Genomic DNA, 16,470 nt, shown 5'->3' on the forward strand with positions numbered 1-16,470 from the left:
CCTTTTTTCTTTTACAGTTCTTACCTTTTAATACCAACATATCTATTAATCAAATATAGTCAACTCAGTATCTTCTTGTCTCAAAATTTGGTCTGATATTCTTCTGTTATAATGTATATTTTAATTCGTTTTTCAACCACTTTGCCGTTGCACACGCACTCCAATAGGTGGCAGACATGCACTTTCTACGTTGGTTTGCAAACCACCATAAAACATCACATGAAGTAGAAGAGTGGATCAGTAGTGCTCAGTAGTAGTCTACCAGTTATACATTGGAAATAATACAAATAATAATAATAATATCCAATTTAGGCATTGATTTAACCATGTGTGATATAAATTCTTATTTTTCTCATTGCAATTATAACATAGAATATATAGGAAATGTAGTTATTGGTTAAATATATTTATAAATGTACATTTTCTTCAACATTACCAAATTTAAATAATTTCTTTGTGACTTTAACTACTTAACTATGACACTAAAAAAGTCAACAACAAAAAAGTGTCAAACCTGTGAAATTGTATAATGATCTGTTGAATGTCATGCAGTTTGATGTACTTCTTCGTTTATATATATATATATATATATATATATATATATATATATATATATATATATATATATATATATATATATATATATATATATATATATATGTAAATAAAACTGTCATCCACAGTTATCATTGTTTATATTTGCAATAAAAATAATAACAAATATTAATTAAGATGATGATGATAATTATGTAATTTACAGAGATTGCGGCCTTTTATGAATATAAGCCTTTTTAAGCCAAAAAACACCCCTTAGAGGAATTTCTCTAAGCCATAGTAAACACGTGTAAAATATTATCCGTATAAAATATCTACACGCGTGGAACTTCCCGTGGTATTTATTTGCGGGTGAATCTAGTTTGCATTGTTACTATTTAAAACTGTACACAATTGTTTATATTTTTAACACATTAACAATGATAAATGGAAATTACAAATTCAATGAAAAAAAAAGTCAATTCTAAAATACAATCATATATTAATAAGCCCTTTATATTATAATATAGCTACTGTAAAGCTGTTCCGCTTTCAGTTCGTACAGGAAGTGATCGAGTGCGCATGTCCAAACGGTCGCGGCAGATTTGGCGTTTGGTTTGAATGCGTTACTTCAGCGACCGAGACAAACACGCGACAGATAGCAAATAATAATATAATGTAGCGAAAAATGGCCGATTTATCTAACCTGGCGGGGTTAGGCTCCGACCCGTCCGGAGAAATAGACTCCTCTGCCTCCTCTGCGAACAACAGAAGTTTGCGTTTGGCAGAAAAAGAAAAGCGAAAAGGCGAGGCGGATCCCTTTGGTCTCGCGGTGAAGTATTTGTCTCAGGGTAAGTGCAGCATAGAAACGTATTACAAAAACAACTTTAGAGCGTTAAAGTTAATAGTAAGAACGCATTTTTATTTAATTCGTTATTATTTCAGTTCTTTTATTTTTGTTCCTCTGACAATTACTCTTCAAGGCTGTTAGGTCTTTTGTTTATCTGTGTGAGGGTGTCGTCATCAGATACTGTATCACATCTTATAGTCATAATATCATGTATTTTTGTATGTTACAGTGGAAGCTGGCACAGTAGTCAGGGGGAATGATGAGCTGGAGAGGAATATGTTGGTGGTGGAGACAGTGGCTCTCAGTAAGGGTCTTCCTTCAGAGGTCATCACAGTGCTACTGGACTTGGCTTTAAGCCTCAATGCAGGTAAATACAATTAGGGGATGCACAGATTTCTTCAGCTGTATTTGTTTACATTAGCAGGAATTCACCATGAGATACATTATAGCAATTAGGTCACAATCTAACATATCAGCAGTATCTCATCCTAATTTTCCTACATGGCTTCAGTCGTTTATGGCGCAGATGATTAAATTCAGTTTGTCCAACAGGAACCGGGAACTGTGCCCGGGTGCTGAAGTTTCTCATCCCTGCCACAGTGGTCCCGCAGGAGGCTATTGTGAAGGGGGTGTCGTGGCTATGTGTAGGGAAGATGCCAATGAATGCACAGGTAAGGGCTGTCGATTGTACCTGGTCATTGGTGGAATGCCTGTTATTTACTTTTGCTTTGTAGGTCTCAAAATTAAAGTTGAAAATGAAAAGTAATCTATTTTCTAAATACATGTTATAGATTTTATTATTTTTTACCTTATTTAATTTTTAATTAGGTGTTTTTATTTAATAATTTATATTTGAATCAAAATATCATGTTTCAGACTCAGGGTGGAATGACAGACTTCTATTTGGTTATGCTTTCATGGCTTTGACAATTATTTAGTCTGCTTAAACCTGTCCCTACAGGCTCACATTTGTCTAACTCCATTTCTGTGTGCATCACCCAAATCTCCAATTGTGTTTTTCTTTTTTAATAATCTTTTATACTATAAATGTATGTCACAATATGAAAGAACAAAATCTGTCATTGCTTCAATTTCATTGCCATTTTAAACATTCAATTCACTCTCTTAGTAACATTTTTTTCTTTTAAGTACTCTTTGTCCGCTGGGTACTCACTGTTTTTGACCTGATTGACTGCAAAGACAACTTGAGATCCATTTATGGCTTCATTTTCAGCTTTGTGACAGAAGAAAATCTGGTTAGTTGTGCTCTGCAAATGCATCTTTTAATTTAGAAAATGTCTATGTCGTAAGTATACTGGCTTATATTTTATAATTGCATATTTTTTTTTATTTATTTTCATGTTAATTTACTGTGCTGTTTTTTTTTTCTTCCAGTGCCCATTTATTTGCCACTTGTTGTACCTTTTAACCATGAGGGAACATGGTGAGCTGTTGACTAATTGATTGAATTCTTTTGTGTGTGTGTGATGTAATAGTACATGATGTTATTTGCTTGTTATTCTGATTATTATTATTTTTCCCCCACTTTCATAGTTCACCCGTACAGAGTCAGGAAACTGTTGGATATTCAGGCTAAAATGGTAAAGACTATCAAAATAAACACCTCAATATAAATGTAGACTAACTGTAGTGGCAGAGAATGTTTCTTTTAATTGCATACATTTCAATTCACAAGTACTTTGTGTTTCTCCCTCTTTCTTATTAGGGCAGACAACCATTTCTCACCCAACTTCTAGCGCTCTACAAAGTGTTCCGCCCAGACCTAGTGACACTCTCTCTTCCATCAAGAGTGAGGGTTAGTGTATTTATTACTTCTCTAGCAGAACTTTGTTCTTCTGCAAGGTGTTTCTGATTCTTAGACTGTTTTTTTTTTCTTTTCCTAGACTGGATTCAAGAATCACAATTCCACCTGGAAAGTAGCTCTGAGTGCTGTGCAGAGGAAAAACAAGGGTGCTGTTTTAGTTGACCAGAGCCTTAGCCTGGATGTGAAAGAGAAGCCGTCCACTAGAAAGAGGGTAAGATGTCATCTGTGTAATACTGTAAAGAGCTTGACAGAACACACACTGTTAAATAAGGGCTGTAATAAACATAACAAATTTTAACAGATTTTAAAACATTAGGGCTTGCCTAAAAGCTGGGCATCAAACACAATGACACAGGCAGCATCACATGCTACCAGTCTTTCAAATTGTTGTTAACAGATGCACACTTCAAAATCTCGCCAGAAATAGTAGGTCATCCAGATTTGCCTACTGGTTTATGAATACTATGAATTCAGACATACTCTTTTCACATACTGTTTTTTTCCTCCTACGTATGGAAGTAGGCATATTCAGGTGTAACGTATGTGTTTTAAAATTGGCACTAGTTGACTTTCGGCAGCTAGTGTTGAATTCTCCAGACTGGAAATCGGGGCAAAAAACTGTCCTTGTATATTCTAGACTTAAAGTTTTTATGCTCTGAAATTATATGAATTGGGGACAAAAAGAAAATGTCAAAGTCTTTTATTTTTAATCTATAAACTGAATGTATCTAATGTCCATAGAAACTACATCACCTAGCAATACCTCCCTTGAGCTCGGCGTTCAACAGCAACTCCAACAAGAAGGTGTTCTGCCTGCAGGAGCTCCGTTCCTTCAGAGAGCTACTGGAGAACATTCACAATATAGAGGTAATGCACATCTTTTTCTTTCACTCACAATATACGTTGTCTGTAGAATGAAGCATTTGGGTCCAGTTGTGTTTAAGACATTGGGCAATCAAATTGAATATGGATTTCTTGGGTCTTTAAATACAAATAATAATATTCATCACAATTGCCCGATCTGATGAGTAAACCAAAACACATCTGCACTACTGAGGTTTGGCCACTTGGTGGAGCCAAGCCTTCACAAGATTGATCAATGAGCATGTCATTAAGTCTGCAATCTCATCAATATTAAAGCAGAATCTTTCACAGTAGTCAAACTTATTGGATGTAAAATTAAGTCTTTGATTTGTTTAATGTTCATCAACACTGTCATCTCTGTAAGTACTAAACAATATATTACATTCTAAATTGACAAGTAATAAAATATTTACAGAATCCAGTGAAACCTTGCAAATTGTCTACTTGATGGATCCACTAACCTGATAAGCCTTTTTAAATCTCTTTTTAAAGAACATTTATGCTTCATTCTGCAAAAAATGAATATCGTCACAGTGTTTCTGCACCAATTTTTAGAGTGATTTTGCAGTCTGCAGCAGGAAAGGACTGGGAAAGAAAAATTCATTCATTCAGTCATGTGGAAAAAAACAGCTCATTTGTGGCCATGGGGAAAGATCATTGATTCTTTCTCACTATGGCAACTCCATCATTAGAATCAGTCGTTTCTCAGATAAATGATACATTTGCTTGTTAATTACAGAAAGACTCAGCCATGTCTGTTGTCAATCTGTCACTCTGTTTTATTTATTTATTTGTTGAATTCCCATATTGTGTGGCGGCTGATTGCAGACTGACACAAATTACAGTTTTTGAAAAGAGTGATAAAAACTGTTGTATTAAACTGTCAGTTTCAGTACAGGTCTCAAAGGAGCCAGAAGTATGACTGAATTGGTTTATTTGCCTCCAGCTGTTTTGACAGCTCTTGTTATGATATACTGTCTCTATGTTGTGCAGATGCATGTTGTATAGCATATTTCTGCGTAATTTTAAAGTCATAACTTGTTTTCAGCTGCCTGCCCAGATGGGTTCACTTCTGGGATCAGCTCTGGCTCTGCACTATCTGGACTGTGTACAGGATGAATCTGCCTCCCTGCGCCTTAACTTTTGGCTTGGACACTCGTTGCAAGAGGGTACATTTTCCATGTCATAATACTAATCCTTTTCAGGCTTATCTAAAGTTCTCTAGTCCCTCCCTGCCTTTATAGTTCCCATTTAAATTTCAGTTCAGTATCATAATGCAGTTTATTCTTGTATGTTTTGGGCAGAGTTTTTACTATGTCCTGTGGATGGGAGTTCTGACAACACTTCTGAAGCCTGTCGCTTTCTGAGCACCATCCTCTTTTCACAGCAGTTCCTGCAGGTACGATCAAGCAACAGAAGACAAATATTACCCAATATGAAATTAACCTTGGCAGCCTCAAGGCTGGATGTTTAATATCAGAAACATATGGCAGTTTATATCACAAACCCCAGGACATCTATCAATCATTTTTCTGCCTTACTTTCTTTCTCTTCTGCATTCCTGTATGATCTCTCCACTTGTAAAAATCCCCTGTTAACAGGGTTTGTATTTTCAAAATTTTCTCAGGAGGGATTCTCCAGTACGGAGAGTTTTCTTTATAAGTTTCTGAGTGTGTGGGACGGCTGTCTGCTCCGGCCGCAGATCCTGGATCTTCTAAGTGACATCCCCTTGATGCCAAGCTTCTGTAGGTGTCCTAATTACCTCTGCTGCAACCAGAGGAATTCAAGAAAAAAACATCTGTTCTTGTAACTTTTTGCATTTGCTGATTTAGTGAATTTTTTTCTTTTGTGAAAAGCAGGTAGCATTCTAAAAGATGGGGAGTCTTTACCTCTAATGATAATGGCATTTCTACATTGTTTGTTGATCAGACATCATATGTTGCCGTCTTAATCATTTTATTGGTCCATACAGAATTCATGTAAGTAAAACTATAACTTAATGTTTCTTTTCTTTGTCTATAGACATGCATAAACTTCTCTTTGAGCCACTGAAGCAACTTTATTTTACCTCCACAGTATTTTTCAAGGTTTGTATGGTATTGTTGTTTTTCTTCCTTTCTGTTTGTTTGTATCAAGCACGAGCATGGCCATGTGGTCCAGATTGTCAATGAATGCTTAAAAAGTTCAGACATAAGTGAATTATTCTTTCTACACAAAGTTGTAACCTCGTTACAGTTTCTTTGATGTTGTTTGAGTGGTGTTGTGATTAAGCTCACAGCAATTGAAAGCAGGGTTTGATTTTTTTTCTTTTTCAACCTTATCATTTTATGCATTTTATCATTTTAACCTTATGCATTTTCACATTGTCCTCCTCACAGTGTAGTATCATCGAGTGTCTGAATAGCATGCTGGTTAAGTGGCTGACATGGCATTCGGTCAGCGCATTGGAGGGCGGTTTGGACATCAGTCTTAACAGCAACAGCACCATGTGAGTATATGTATTAAGGCTAGTATTTAGTTTAATAATAATCCCTAGTCTTATTTTGCACAATTTATTAGTAATCAAGTTTTCAAAAACAACATAAAAATAAACAACTTTTATTTTTGTTAGTGTAACCAAGGCCATGTAGGCAGAGAAAATAATATTAACGCCAAAAATATTTCAATTCTAATGGTCCAATCAAATCCTGATTACAATCCCAGCATTATTTCCAGCTGAATATTCTTGGAAACATGTTGCTTTATAGAATTTAAATAATATGCAAATGCTGTTGTCTTTAAAGTGACTTGCAGTTTACCGAGCCCTGAGAGTTTTTAATGACTCTGTCAAAAACTCACTGTTTTGGGAAACATTGCAGTAATAATCTGAAGAAATGGTACCAGACTCCAGCGATTGTACTCTTAAAAGTCTCGCTTGAGGTTTGACACAGCGGGTTTCTTTATATTTTATATTTAAAAGAGATCAATGAACTGCTCCTGTGGTCGGGCTCCATCTGAACCTCGTTTACCCTAAAAGTGTTCTGTGGAATGGTGTGTAATGAAGTGCGGTGGATTTTTTCCCTCGCCTGTCGTGTATTGCTTCTCTCTAGCTGCTGATTTGGTTATTTTTTTTTATTACATTACTGAAGAGCACAGCTGAAGGAGAAATTATGATCAAGGGCAAATCCCTGTTTGACTGTGCCGGTGTGCCATACACCCATTATTCCCTTTTTTGCTTTGGGTCTCTGTGCTATGTGAATTGTGTGGGTGCCAAGCATAGCACAAAGACACATCTGGTGTGTACTAGGTGTGATTTAAAACTAATTTATTCTTCTCTCCTGGAGAAATATAGTATGTTCTGCCTGGAAAACTAATTTTTCACATGTTAGTTTGTGTATGCTTTCAAAAAAGTGAGTGAAAAGAATAACACACAGTTCTTCCTAGGACTATGACCTTGTCTGGCTTCATGGACTCAGTTATGGAGCTGGTTCGCTTTGTGGGATTGCTGGCATCTGAGGGACTCCGTCTGGAGAACTGCCATGTTCTTTTACTCAACCAGACACTTGCTTTCTATGAGACGGTACACTCAGCTATGATTAACTTAATTAACGTGATGTTCTTGGCAAAGTGACATCAACTGAAGTTCCTGCCTGAGTTTCACTAAAATTTGTGACATGATTTGAGTCTAGTAGATTTAGTACAACAAACACTGATGTTAATCTCTTTGTGCTAATACGGTAATTTTTCTCTCCTCTTGTCTAGGTGTGTGACATGTTTCTGAAGTACAGCTTGCCTCTGATCATCATGCCTCCAGCTGGGGTTTTCTACCCAGCTCTCTTTGCCACAGACTCAGTCAGCGTGGATCGACTTGGTTACATCATGTACAGGTATTATATGAGAGCTATAATAAGCTTCATGGGTCAGTTTATCACTCTGGTCAATCCTGGAGATTTTCTGTTTGAGATGTTAGCCTGGCCATGCCAGATTAAAGGCATCTTCTGGAACTACTTTTGGGTGAGTGAGCTGGGCAAAGGTAAGTTCCTCTTCATCGCATGTGCAGTTCCCATAGCAGTGTGTGCTGGGACCTGTGTGTGCTGCTGGCTAAACCTGAGGGCAACAGCCTGAACCTTCAAATGCATTACATTGCTATGGCAATGCCTGTAAGCAATAGATGAAATGAAGTATGAAGATCCTTTCATCTGCTTCGGCACACAAAGGCTTTAAAGGAATAGTTCATCCAAAATTCACAAGTCTGTCATTTACTCACCATCATGCCATTTGAAACAGAAATTAAGATGTTTAAGAAGAAGAATATCCAAGCTACTGCTCTCCATACAATGAAAGTGGATTTATAGTGCAAAGCTCCAAAAAAGACAACCACAAAAGCCATATGAGAACTTGTGAGGAACAATTGTGTGAAGAACAGACCGATATTTTTGCCCACTTGCTTTCTAGGTTTTTTGTTTAAGTGTGTTGTTGTCATTGGCTTAAACATGTTGAGGGAAGAGTCAAACTGGAAAATCCATATTTCCAAATAAGTGGAATATAACCAGAATATTCATGTTCTACACAAAGTACCAGTATTAACTAATTCTCTCACATTTTCTCAGATTTCTCAAAAGCTCAAAAGTAGCATTGATATTCATTCAGCATCACTGCTGAATAATAGTATTAATGTTCTGACCCCAAACTTGTAGTGTAAATCTGACCTAACAATTTCATGTCCCCTCTTTTATTTTAATAGAACATAATTAATTATAGTATAATATGCTAACTTTATTAATAAAATCCTGTTGTTGTTTCCTTTTCTCAGGTACCGGAAGAATCTGACCTTGGCTAAGAAACAAGAGCAACAGAGAGAGGTAATGAGCATACAGTGTCGTAAAATTAACACAGCAAAGTCATGAAATGCCAACTGTGCGTATGCAAGAGGTTTTGTTTCTGAATAATTTACTCAGGATGGGTAAATTAGAACAACCTTCACGCTTTTAAGAATTTACAATGAAGCTCCTGGAGGCCATTGCTGTAATCCTCACCTTACCTGCTGGAGATGAAAGGAGTCTTCTTGATTGAATCTCAGTGAGACAAATCATGGCACTGAAATTGCAGTAAATGATATGACCAAATAATTTGGTGACAGCATTGCACTTTTGTTATTTAAAATATATGGGCAAAGATTTTTATTAACTCGCAAGGTGATTCTCGTCTCACTCTGTAACCCATTAGATCTCTTTAGTGGGACCAGGCACTTTGAATCTAAATATACACATTTCATTAAGCTTAAAATGTGTTTTGACAGATCTTGTCTTTTTTCGTTTAATTTCATGTTTAGTATTTTCTTACATTACAGCAAACATTCCACATTAGCAGAAACACATACAAGGAATTTAATCGGAACCTTCAAGCAATGGTTAACTCCATGTGGAACTCCTGGTGGTGCATCCCTGGTTCAGACATTGAGATTGACAAGGATCTCATCTCTTTGAGCAAAGTGCCAGAACCCTGGTGCCGTTTCGACCTCATCCACCATCCAGCGCTTTTCAGCTATGCCATCGAATTTCATCAGAGGGTGAGTGAGATATTGCCACACTAGTGACATTTAAAAGCACAAGATCTTGTAACAGTACAGTGATGTTTGACTGTCATCTCATTTGGAGTGAAGGAAAGGGACTTAGCTGCTCAAGATAATTAGATGATTATTTTACATCGTGTAAAGCCTTGTGTGTCAATACCAGGGACCGTGCATCCTCCACTTTTCACTAATAACTTTAGGTGGAGTTATATGACAAGGAGATAAATGTAGTATTAATGTATCTTTTATAGAGGATCCATTAATACAGAATCACATTTTATTATTCATGGAAACTCTATGAGACTGGAGTTTTCATTATCTTTAATAATACAAGTACCTTTTTTGGTCCGACTGCAACATTCAGCAGTGTACTACTGAGATTTAAAGCAAGGGGAGAACAATGAATATTTATGTGTTCTCTTTATCAGTGTTGGCCAGAGAGGAAGAACGTGGATCTCGGTTCCATAAAGGTACTAACGTTATATCATCTCTTTTTTATTAAAACCTTATTTTAGATCAACATGAGAGCTTGTTGTTACTCGGTCATATCCTGTTTCAATATTCATCACAGTAACTGTTCTTTTCATGTTTGCAGACCGGGAAGTACTGGAACTGGTATATGGAGTTTCTCTTTAATCAAGGCTTTGATGGTCTCAACAATTTTATTCAGACCAACACTGGCCACAGCTCTGGATTGAGTAGTCAAGATGACAGGCAGCCCACAAGTCAGCCTTGATGCTGGCAGGAAGTCCAGGTGTCAGTGGGGTTAATAAAACATGTATATATTTTATAGTCATCCTCCATTAGAGGGCAGAAAGGAACCACTTGCATAACTGTAAATACTAAATGTACATTACAAGCCATTTTCTTACTTTCCAGTCTTTTCTAGTGTTGTGTATATTTTTAGCCCCTTTTTGCTTTTTATCTTTTGTGCACAGAAAACAGAACTAAAACATTGTGATTAAAGCCTTAATATTTAAACAACAACAACAAAAAACATAAGTATGACTGCTTTAACTGCCATCTAAAATACAAAATCCTATTATATTTAATGATTTAAAACTGGTGATCAAAGATTGATGAATAGTCTTGTTTATTATTCCTGTGAACCTAATGCAGCTATGTATTTTTGATTGGTCAGACATTAAAATAAATCCTTTGTTCTCAGATCCAGCATGAGGTAAAGCAGTATGGTGCAGGTTTTTTTGCCCCTTTTTTCATTTTAATTTTTTTAAATTATTAACTGTACATTAAACTGGACCAGCTAAATTGCATTGATTTAGAGATTCTGTATGATATATGACTGAGTATAGTTGTTATTTTAAAAGTAATTCACACAAGAGATCTGTTTTTAATTATTCAAAAAGGCGGGTTGTACTGATAAATCTATCATTTAAAAATATGAATTGTTAGAAATGGTTATTTAATTCAACATACACAATAAGCCATTTTGCTCAAAGACCTCAAACTAGATTTAATGTAGTTTCAATGCAAAGGATAAACATTCTGCTGCTCACTAAATCAAACCCTTTAAAGGGTTTTTTAAAAATCCATAAAGACCATTGTTTTTCACAGAAACACTGTAAGCCTCCCCTAGGTAACTTGGTCCAAGTGCATCATAGGAAATTTCAGCATCAAGGCAGTGTGAGGCTGTGAGCAAAGGTCTGTGGCTTTACGGTTTACAGCCGTCTCATAAGTGTGAGCGCCTTCCACTCTGCGTGACACATCTTCGTGTTTATGGGCTCTGGAGATGCCTCGCGACGATGGGTCCCCTCTCTGGTTCGTGCTGTTTTCTGCGCGAGCGCGTCACGATGCCGTCCAGCAAACTTCATCTGGAGTGAAAGAATTCAATCACACCTCCGGGATTACAGCTACAGCGTTATCATGAATTAAGGCAGGTGCAGAACTTCAAAACGATGAATTCTACGAGCGCTGACCTACGCGATCTAGCTTGCTCAGCTGATGTCCTTGTTCATGCATGAGAGATTATTCGTTCATCGCCGGCTGCTCGATCATCACTTCTCCACTCATCCCGCAGCTTTCCTCTTTTCATCTGAGCGTCCGTGTAAAATGGAAATCTGAAGTGCTCCACTTTGTCAGTTTCTCACCTTTTAAAGCAAAAGGTAGGACTCGCTGTACTTGACAAGTGTTCCGTGATGGTTAGAACCGTTGCGTTCACGCGAAGCCTTTTTAAGTTTCAGTTTAGAGACTGGAGATAAATTAAGCTAGTGATGTCCGTTATTATTATTAATGCAAACTCCTCGATCGCTGGCATAAAGAAAGGCCTGATGTGAACTGCCTTTCTTGTCTTACCGGTTGAGACACGTCAAGCCAGTGTAGCAGATCTTGTGGTTTATCATCTCCGATGCTCTATTAAGAAAAATATCTAGCAAGTGACGCTTCAATTTTGACTTTGAGCTGATTTAAGCATGTCTGTGTAACCTGTAGGAACGGCAGTCTTCTGGTTCCTCTTCTTATCGATTCCTGTTTCATTATACGTTCTTTTTAGTACTTTCGTGGAAGAAATATTCGGAGGGGGAAACACGCAATTCCCATTGCATTGCCCTCAGCAGTCGTTTGGCATACGAGATCATTTCGGATTTCAACAGAACAGGTCTAATTTATCAGGAAAAATACAGTTCTTGCAAAGGTGTTTACGTAGACTTATTTTTAAAGAACAATGCAATCAAATAATTGGAAGGAGCTATATATTAAGTAAAAGTACATAGTAGGCCTAACATTTATCCACGAAATGCCGCATATTATAACAGTAACAAAACTCGTTGTGTTTTTGATTAAATCTAACGACTTTAAAGTACAACTTAGTAGTCTTTATTTTAAGTGAAATATTTAAGTTTTTTTTCTATGTTAAAGAGTCGGATTAATTCAATAACCTTTCCATTTCTTAAGGGTTTTTAATTCAATAAAATGAACCTGGACAAAAGAGTCACTCAGGTGTCAGACTGGACACAGCACGCTATTTGGTTTTGATTCACTAAAAGGACCGACTCATATGATTCATTCTTTCGGTCTACACTGTTGTGCTTCAGCTGTAGATTCAGTATTAATAGTAGGCTGGTGCAGAAAACAGTCTCGTGCTATTTTAGTTTAGTCACGGTGTATGTTTTTATATAGGCCTAGTAGTAAAAAACAGCTCATATGATTCATTCGTTCCACATAAGATTCGTTCCTTTGGTAATCAGACAACTAGACGCACCGTATGTTTTTGATTCCACTAAAAACCAGTTCATAGGAATCATTTTTTTTCTTGAATAAGTTTTAAAGAAGAACACAGTTCACAAGCATAGAACTTTTTGACAAATGTTGTTGCTCACAGCTACTGGAAATGTTTCTAGACGCATTTCTTTTTGTTCTGTGTAATTACTAAAATTAAGTCTGATTTCCCTCCTCTCTTCTTTCCAGGCAGACAGTGCTTCACATTTTGAAAATGAAATGTGTGTGGGTTTTGACATTTTGGTCTCCGAATCACGTTCATAAATTTTCAATGTTGTGGCACAGTAGTGTAATATGAGGTTGAAGCTTCTTTAAAAGCACTATTGTTATTCTTGCTTTGAAGTTCTTTGAAACGCTGACAGCATTTGGAGCTGGTGGCAGTTCATGCTGAACAGCCACAACAAGAGGAAACATAATAAGTGTCTATCACTATCTGAGTGTTAGACACTGATCCTGCTGAAATGATCAAGAGTCATCAGTCTGAGTTATCAGCTCATCCTCTTTGTTATTCACACAAGTCATTCAAAGCTTATGCCACTGTCACAATCCTCTCCGCCTGTTCAAACCCCTCTCCCTTTTCCTTTCTAGATCATGCACATTCACCCTTTTCCTTGTTGTCACCATTTTTTATGTTCAGAGTTCTAGAACATGGAAAACCTGGGAATATAGGGATTTTAAATTTGTTATTTCTAGGCCTGGGAAAACTTGGGAAACGTCAAAGACAAAGTCACTGAAATTGCTATAGTGATTGATTGTAAATTTCTCTGGTTATGCTCTTCATGGAGGCTAGAAAGGCTTAGATTTTTGTACACAAGTAAATATGATTTGTCTGAGTCTTTAATTCTAAGGATTGATACTTGACTTCCAATTGAAAATCTTCTCTGGCAATCTCAATAAAAGGTTTTTGAAAATACTACTGCAGTTATCACGAATGACTCGGAATGGAAATTCGTTTGTCTCAGACTGCAGGAATTATGAACTTTCAATTATTTTGTTTAATCTGAAAATACATTTACCAATCATTCAACATTTATCTGTCACAGTCCTCTTTCTTTGTTTGTTCTTCCCCAGATCATGCATGTCCATTCCCTCACTTGCAGTCGTCATTGTGAATATGTGATGAACAGCAAGTGTTTTCTGATGAGACCATTGTGTTTTGACAAGAACATTTATTGGTACAGTGCTTGCCACTAAACCTTTGAATTGTAACTCATTTTCTTGGTGATTTGTTTTCCCTCTGCACATCATCAGCATGTACTTTTGGACTACATTATTTATTTACTCAGACAGCATCTTGTACAGAAAGAACTACCAGGGGAATTTACCTTGTTTTTTATTTATTTATTTATTTATTTTTTTGGTGATCTAAAAATGTCAGGAGTTATGGCGACACAGATTCAGCAAGAGAGGAACTTTCTTGAGTGTATTAAAAGTTCAGTTTGAAGGTTCTGCGTGCCATAATCCAATACGTTTTAAATAAACTAGATTTGCATTTCCTGAAGGAAATGCCAGTGCTTGCAAGGCAGAAAAGAATAGCATTAAGAACAAGTTATGGGACTTGAACAAACCCCTTACTAGAATGTTTGATGAGTATCAATACAGTGCCTTGCCAAGACTGTGATAAACAAATCTGTCTAGTTTCTTTGAGTCTTGCGAGTTCCTTAGGTATGGACCATATTATGTTGGTTATATAAATTTGTAATCTTGTTTATCTCAGTCTGGCTTTTGATGTTTTGCCAGCAATCCCACAGCCTGGGTTTGCCTTAGTCGTGATAGGATATATGAACCGGTAGTCAAGGGAAACGGCAAATACAGCTCTGAGCCCACAGAGTTGAAAAGCGGAGTCACGTACTCAGTCATCACAATCACTCTTGACTGGCAGCAGCCTCACCGCTGTGAGAAACGTCTAGGTAATGGAACGTGTCGGCAGAGTTGTGCCTTTGATGAGTGTCTTTCTGTGCTTTCCCCTGGCCTTGAGACACGTCCTGCTCTCTGTTTCAGAAAAACAGGCCAATCACCCCCCTGTTCCTTTCCATCATCCACGCTCTGAGTTGAAAGAAAGGATGAGCAGACAGAAAGAGGCGCAAAGAATGAGAATAGAAAAGCAATTTGCTAACTCCATAAATTCAGTCACCTAGGGTACCTGACCCCAGAGATAGAAGCAGGAGGCCATTATTTAAACTCGGGTAACCAATGCTCTCCTATTAACATTGAAAGGCCTAGTGTCTGCTGGTTGTCTGCAGTGGCACATTTATGTGTTTTATTTACTGTCTTGCACCGCATGGCCTCATGCACAAGGCTCCCGAAAACCAGCTCAGACTGAAACTCAGAAGGTGCCCTTAATATGGATTGATAAGGGGACACTATGTTCGTCTCCACCACTTGCAGCAAGATGTAGCGTAAAATTGCAAAGGTGATGCCCAAAGCCTGTTCTCTATTATTTTAAGTAGTTTGAATGTGTGTGTGTGTTGGAGAAAGAAATGCAAAACAAAACACACATTTTGTGAGGCTGGTGTAGTGGATTCTGGGCTGGTGATCAGAACTATGTTGAATCGATCCCTGTATGGTGCAAGCCATGAGTTATCACCATTGCACCTCATATAAAGCTAATTCACTTTGGATAAAAGCATCTGCTAATTAACTATTTATTTTAAATGACTTTTATTGACTGTGTAAGTACTATAAGATATATAAGTATCTCATGCTCCCCAAGTTTGCAATTATTAGATCAAAAATACAGAAAAAGCAGTAGTATTGTGAGGTATTAATTTAAAATAATTGTTTTATATTTCAATATATATTAAAATGTATTTTATTGATGGAAAAGCTGAATTTTTCAGCAGCCATTACTCCAGTCTTCAGTGTAACATGATCCTTCAGAAATCATTCCAATAAGCTCATTTGGTGGTCAAGAAACATTTATTATCAGAGTTGAAGACAGTTGTTCTGCTTAATTTTTGTGGATTTTTTTTCCTGCAAAACAAAATCAGACCCCATATAGCGTACAATGACATTATGTAGAAAGCAGGGACGATTTAAAAAAATGTATTACTTATGGCACAATATCCAAGCTGCTAATTTCCATAACATGAAAGTGAATGGTGACAATTTCATTTAAGGCCAAAGTTGAATAAAGGGTAAGTTTTCGATTGGGTGACTGTGCTTGAATCCTGGTCACTCTTTCTCTTTTATCTGCCCACTTGTTTATGGAGTGAGAGACCACTGTCTCAGTATTAAAGATGTGTGCTCAGAGAAGATATCAGGCATCCAGCAAAGTCTATCAGCCTGATGCTTCTGTGGCTGAGTGAGAGACTGCAGTATTTCTTCATCCCTGTCATTGATGAATGTACCTTTGCTCTCCTGTTTTGTCAGACACGCTGGCACGCCGTGGGAGATTAGACGAGAATGCAGTGTAACCTCCTTAAATAAATATTTATAGTTTCTAATTTTTTTTTATCGCTGACAAAGGACAGATGGAATTTGGAACAGATAGTAGTAACTGCTGACACAGGTGTTGTTGGCGGTTGTGTTTTGACTGAACTTTTTAATTGCTCAATTACATTAAAATTTTAAAGTGTAATGAGTAGAGTGTTTTTGGCTGCAATTTGTGCA

General features: G+C 37.0%; 2 protein-coding genes across 4 annotated transcripts in view; both read left to right on the forward strand.

The window, feature by feature from the left end:
• Positions 1-1,080: 1,080 nt before the first annotated feature.
• Positions 1,081-10,803, forward strand: LOC109101498 (centromere protein I-like). The gene is made up of 20 exons (XM_042770130.1): positions 1,081-1,385; positions 1,614-1,751; positions 1,937-2,055; positions 2,533-2,640; positions 2,780-2,828; positions 2,939-2,985; positions 3,111-3,200; positions 3,289-3,420; positions 3,951-4,076; positions 5,122-5,242; positions 5,378-5,472; positions 5,701-5,818; positions 6,096-6,160; positions 6,452-6,561; positions 7,497-7,632; positions 7,815-7,939; positions 8,866-8,914; positions 9,403-9,621; positions 10,053-10,094; positions 10,220-10,803. Exons 1-20 carry the CDS (start codon positions 1,223-1,225, stop codon positions 10,358-10,360), a joined length of 2,193 nt encoding a protein of 730 aa, XP_042626064.1. The 5' UTR covers positions 1,081-1,222; the 3' UTR covers positions 10,361-10,803.
• A 123-nt stretch (positions 10,804-10,926) lies between these two features.
• Positions 10,927-16,470, forward strand: part of drp2 (dystrophin related protein 2) — a 122,315-nt gene continuing 116,771 nt past the window's right edge. For 2 of the 3 annotated variants that reach the window (XM_042770121.1, XM_042770129.1), the window contains exon 1: positions 10,927-11,747. In XM_042770121.1, the coding sequence (XP_042626055.1) occupies positions 11,603-11,747 (145 nt within the window). In that variant the 5' untranslated portion in view covers positions 10,927-11,602. The remainder of the gene's footprint in view (positions 11,748-16,470) is intronic. The other variant, XM_042770123.1, reaches the window with a different exon arrangement.

This window comes from Cyprinus carpio, chromosome A14 (genome assembly GCF_018340385.1).
Source record: "Cyprinus carpio isolate SPL01 chromosome A14, ASM1834038v1, whole genome shotgun sequence".
In the NCBI taxonomy this organism is placed as follows: domain Eukaryota; kingdom Metazoa; phylum Chordata; class Actinopteri; order Cypriniformes; family Cyprinidae; genus Cyprinus; species Cyprinus carpio.

Excerpts from the sequence above, each read along its gene's own strand:
- LOC109101498 (XM_042770130.1), top strand. The coding sequence starts at position 1,223 with ATGGCCGATTTATCTAACCTGGCGGGGTTAGGCTCCGACCCGTCCGGA. Across the intron at positions 2,986-3,110 it reads TGGATATTCAGGCTAAAATG|GGCAGACAACCATTTCTCAC; the intron begins GTAAAGACTATC and ends CTTTCTTATTAG. Across the intron at positions 3,421-3,950 it reads AGCCGTCCACTAGAAAGAGG|AAACTACATCACCTAGCAAT; the intron begins GTAAGATGTCAT and ends TAATGTCCATAG.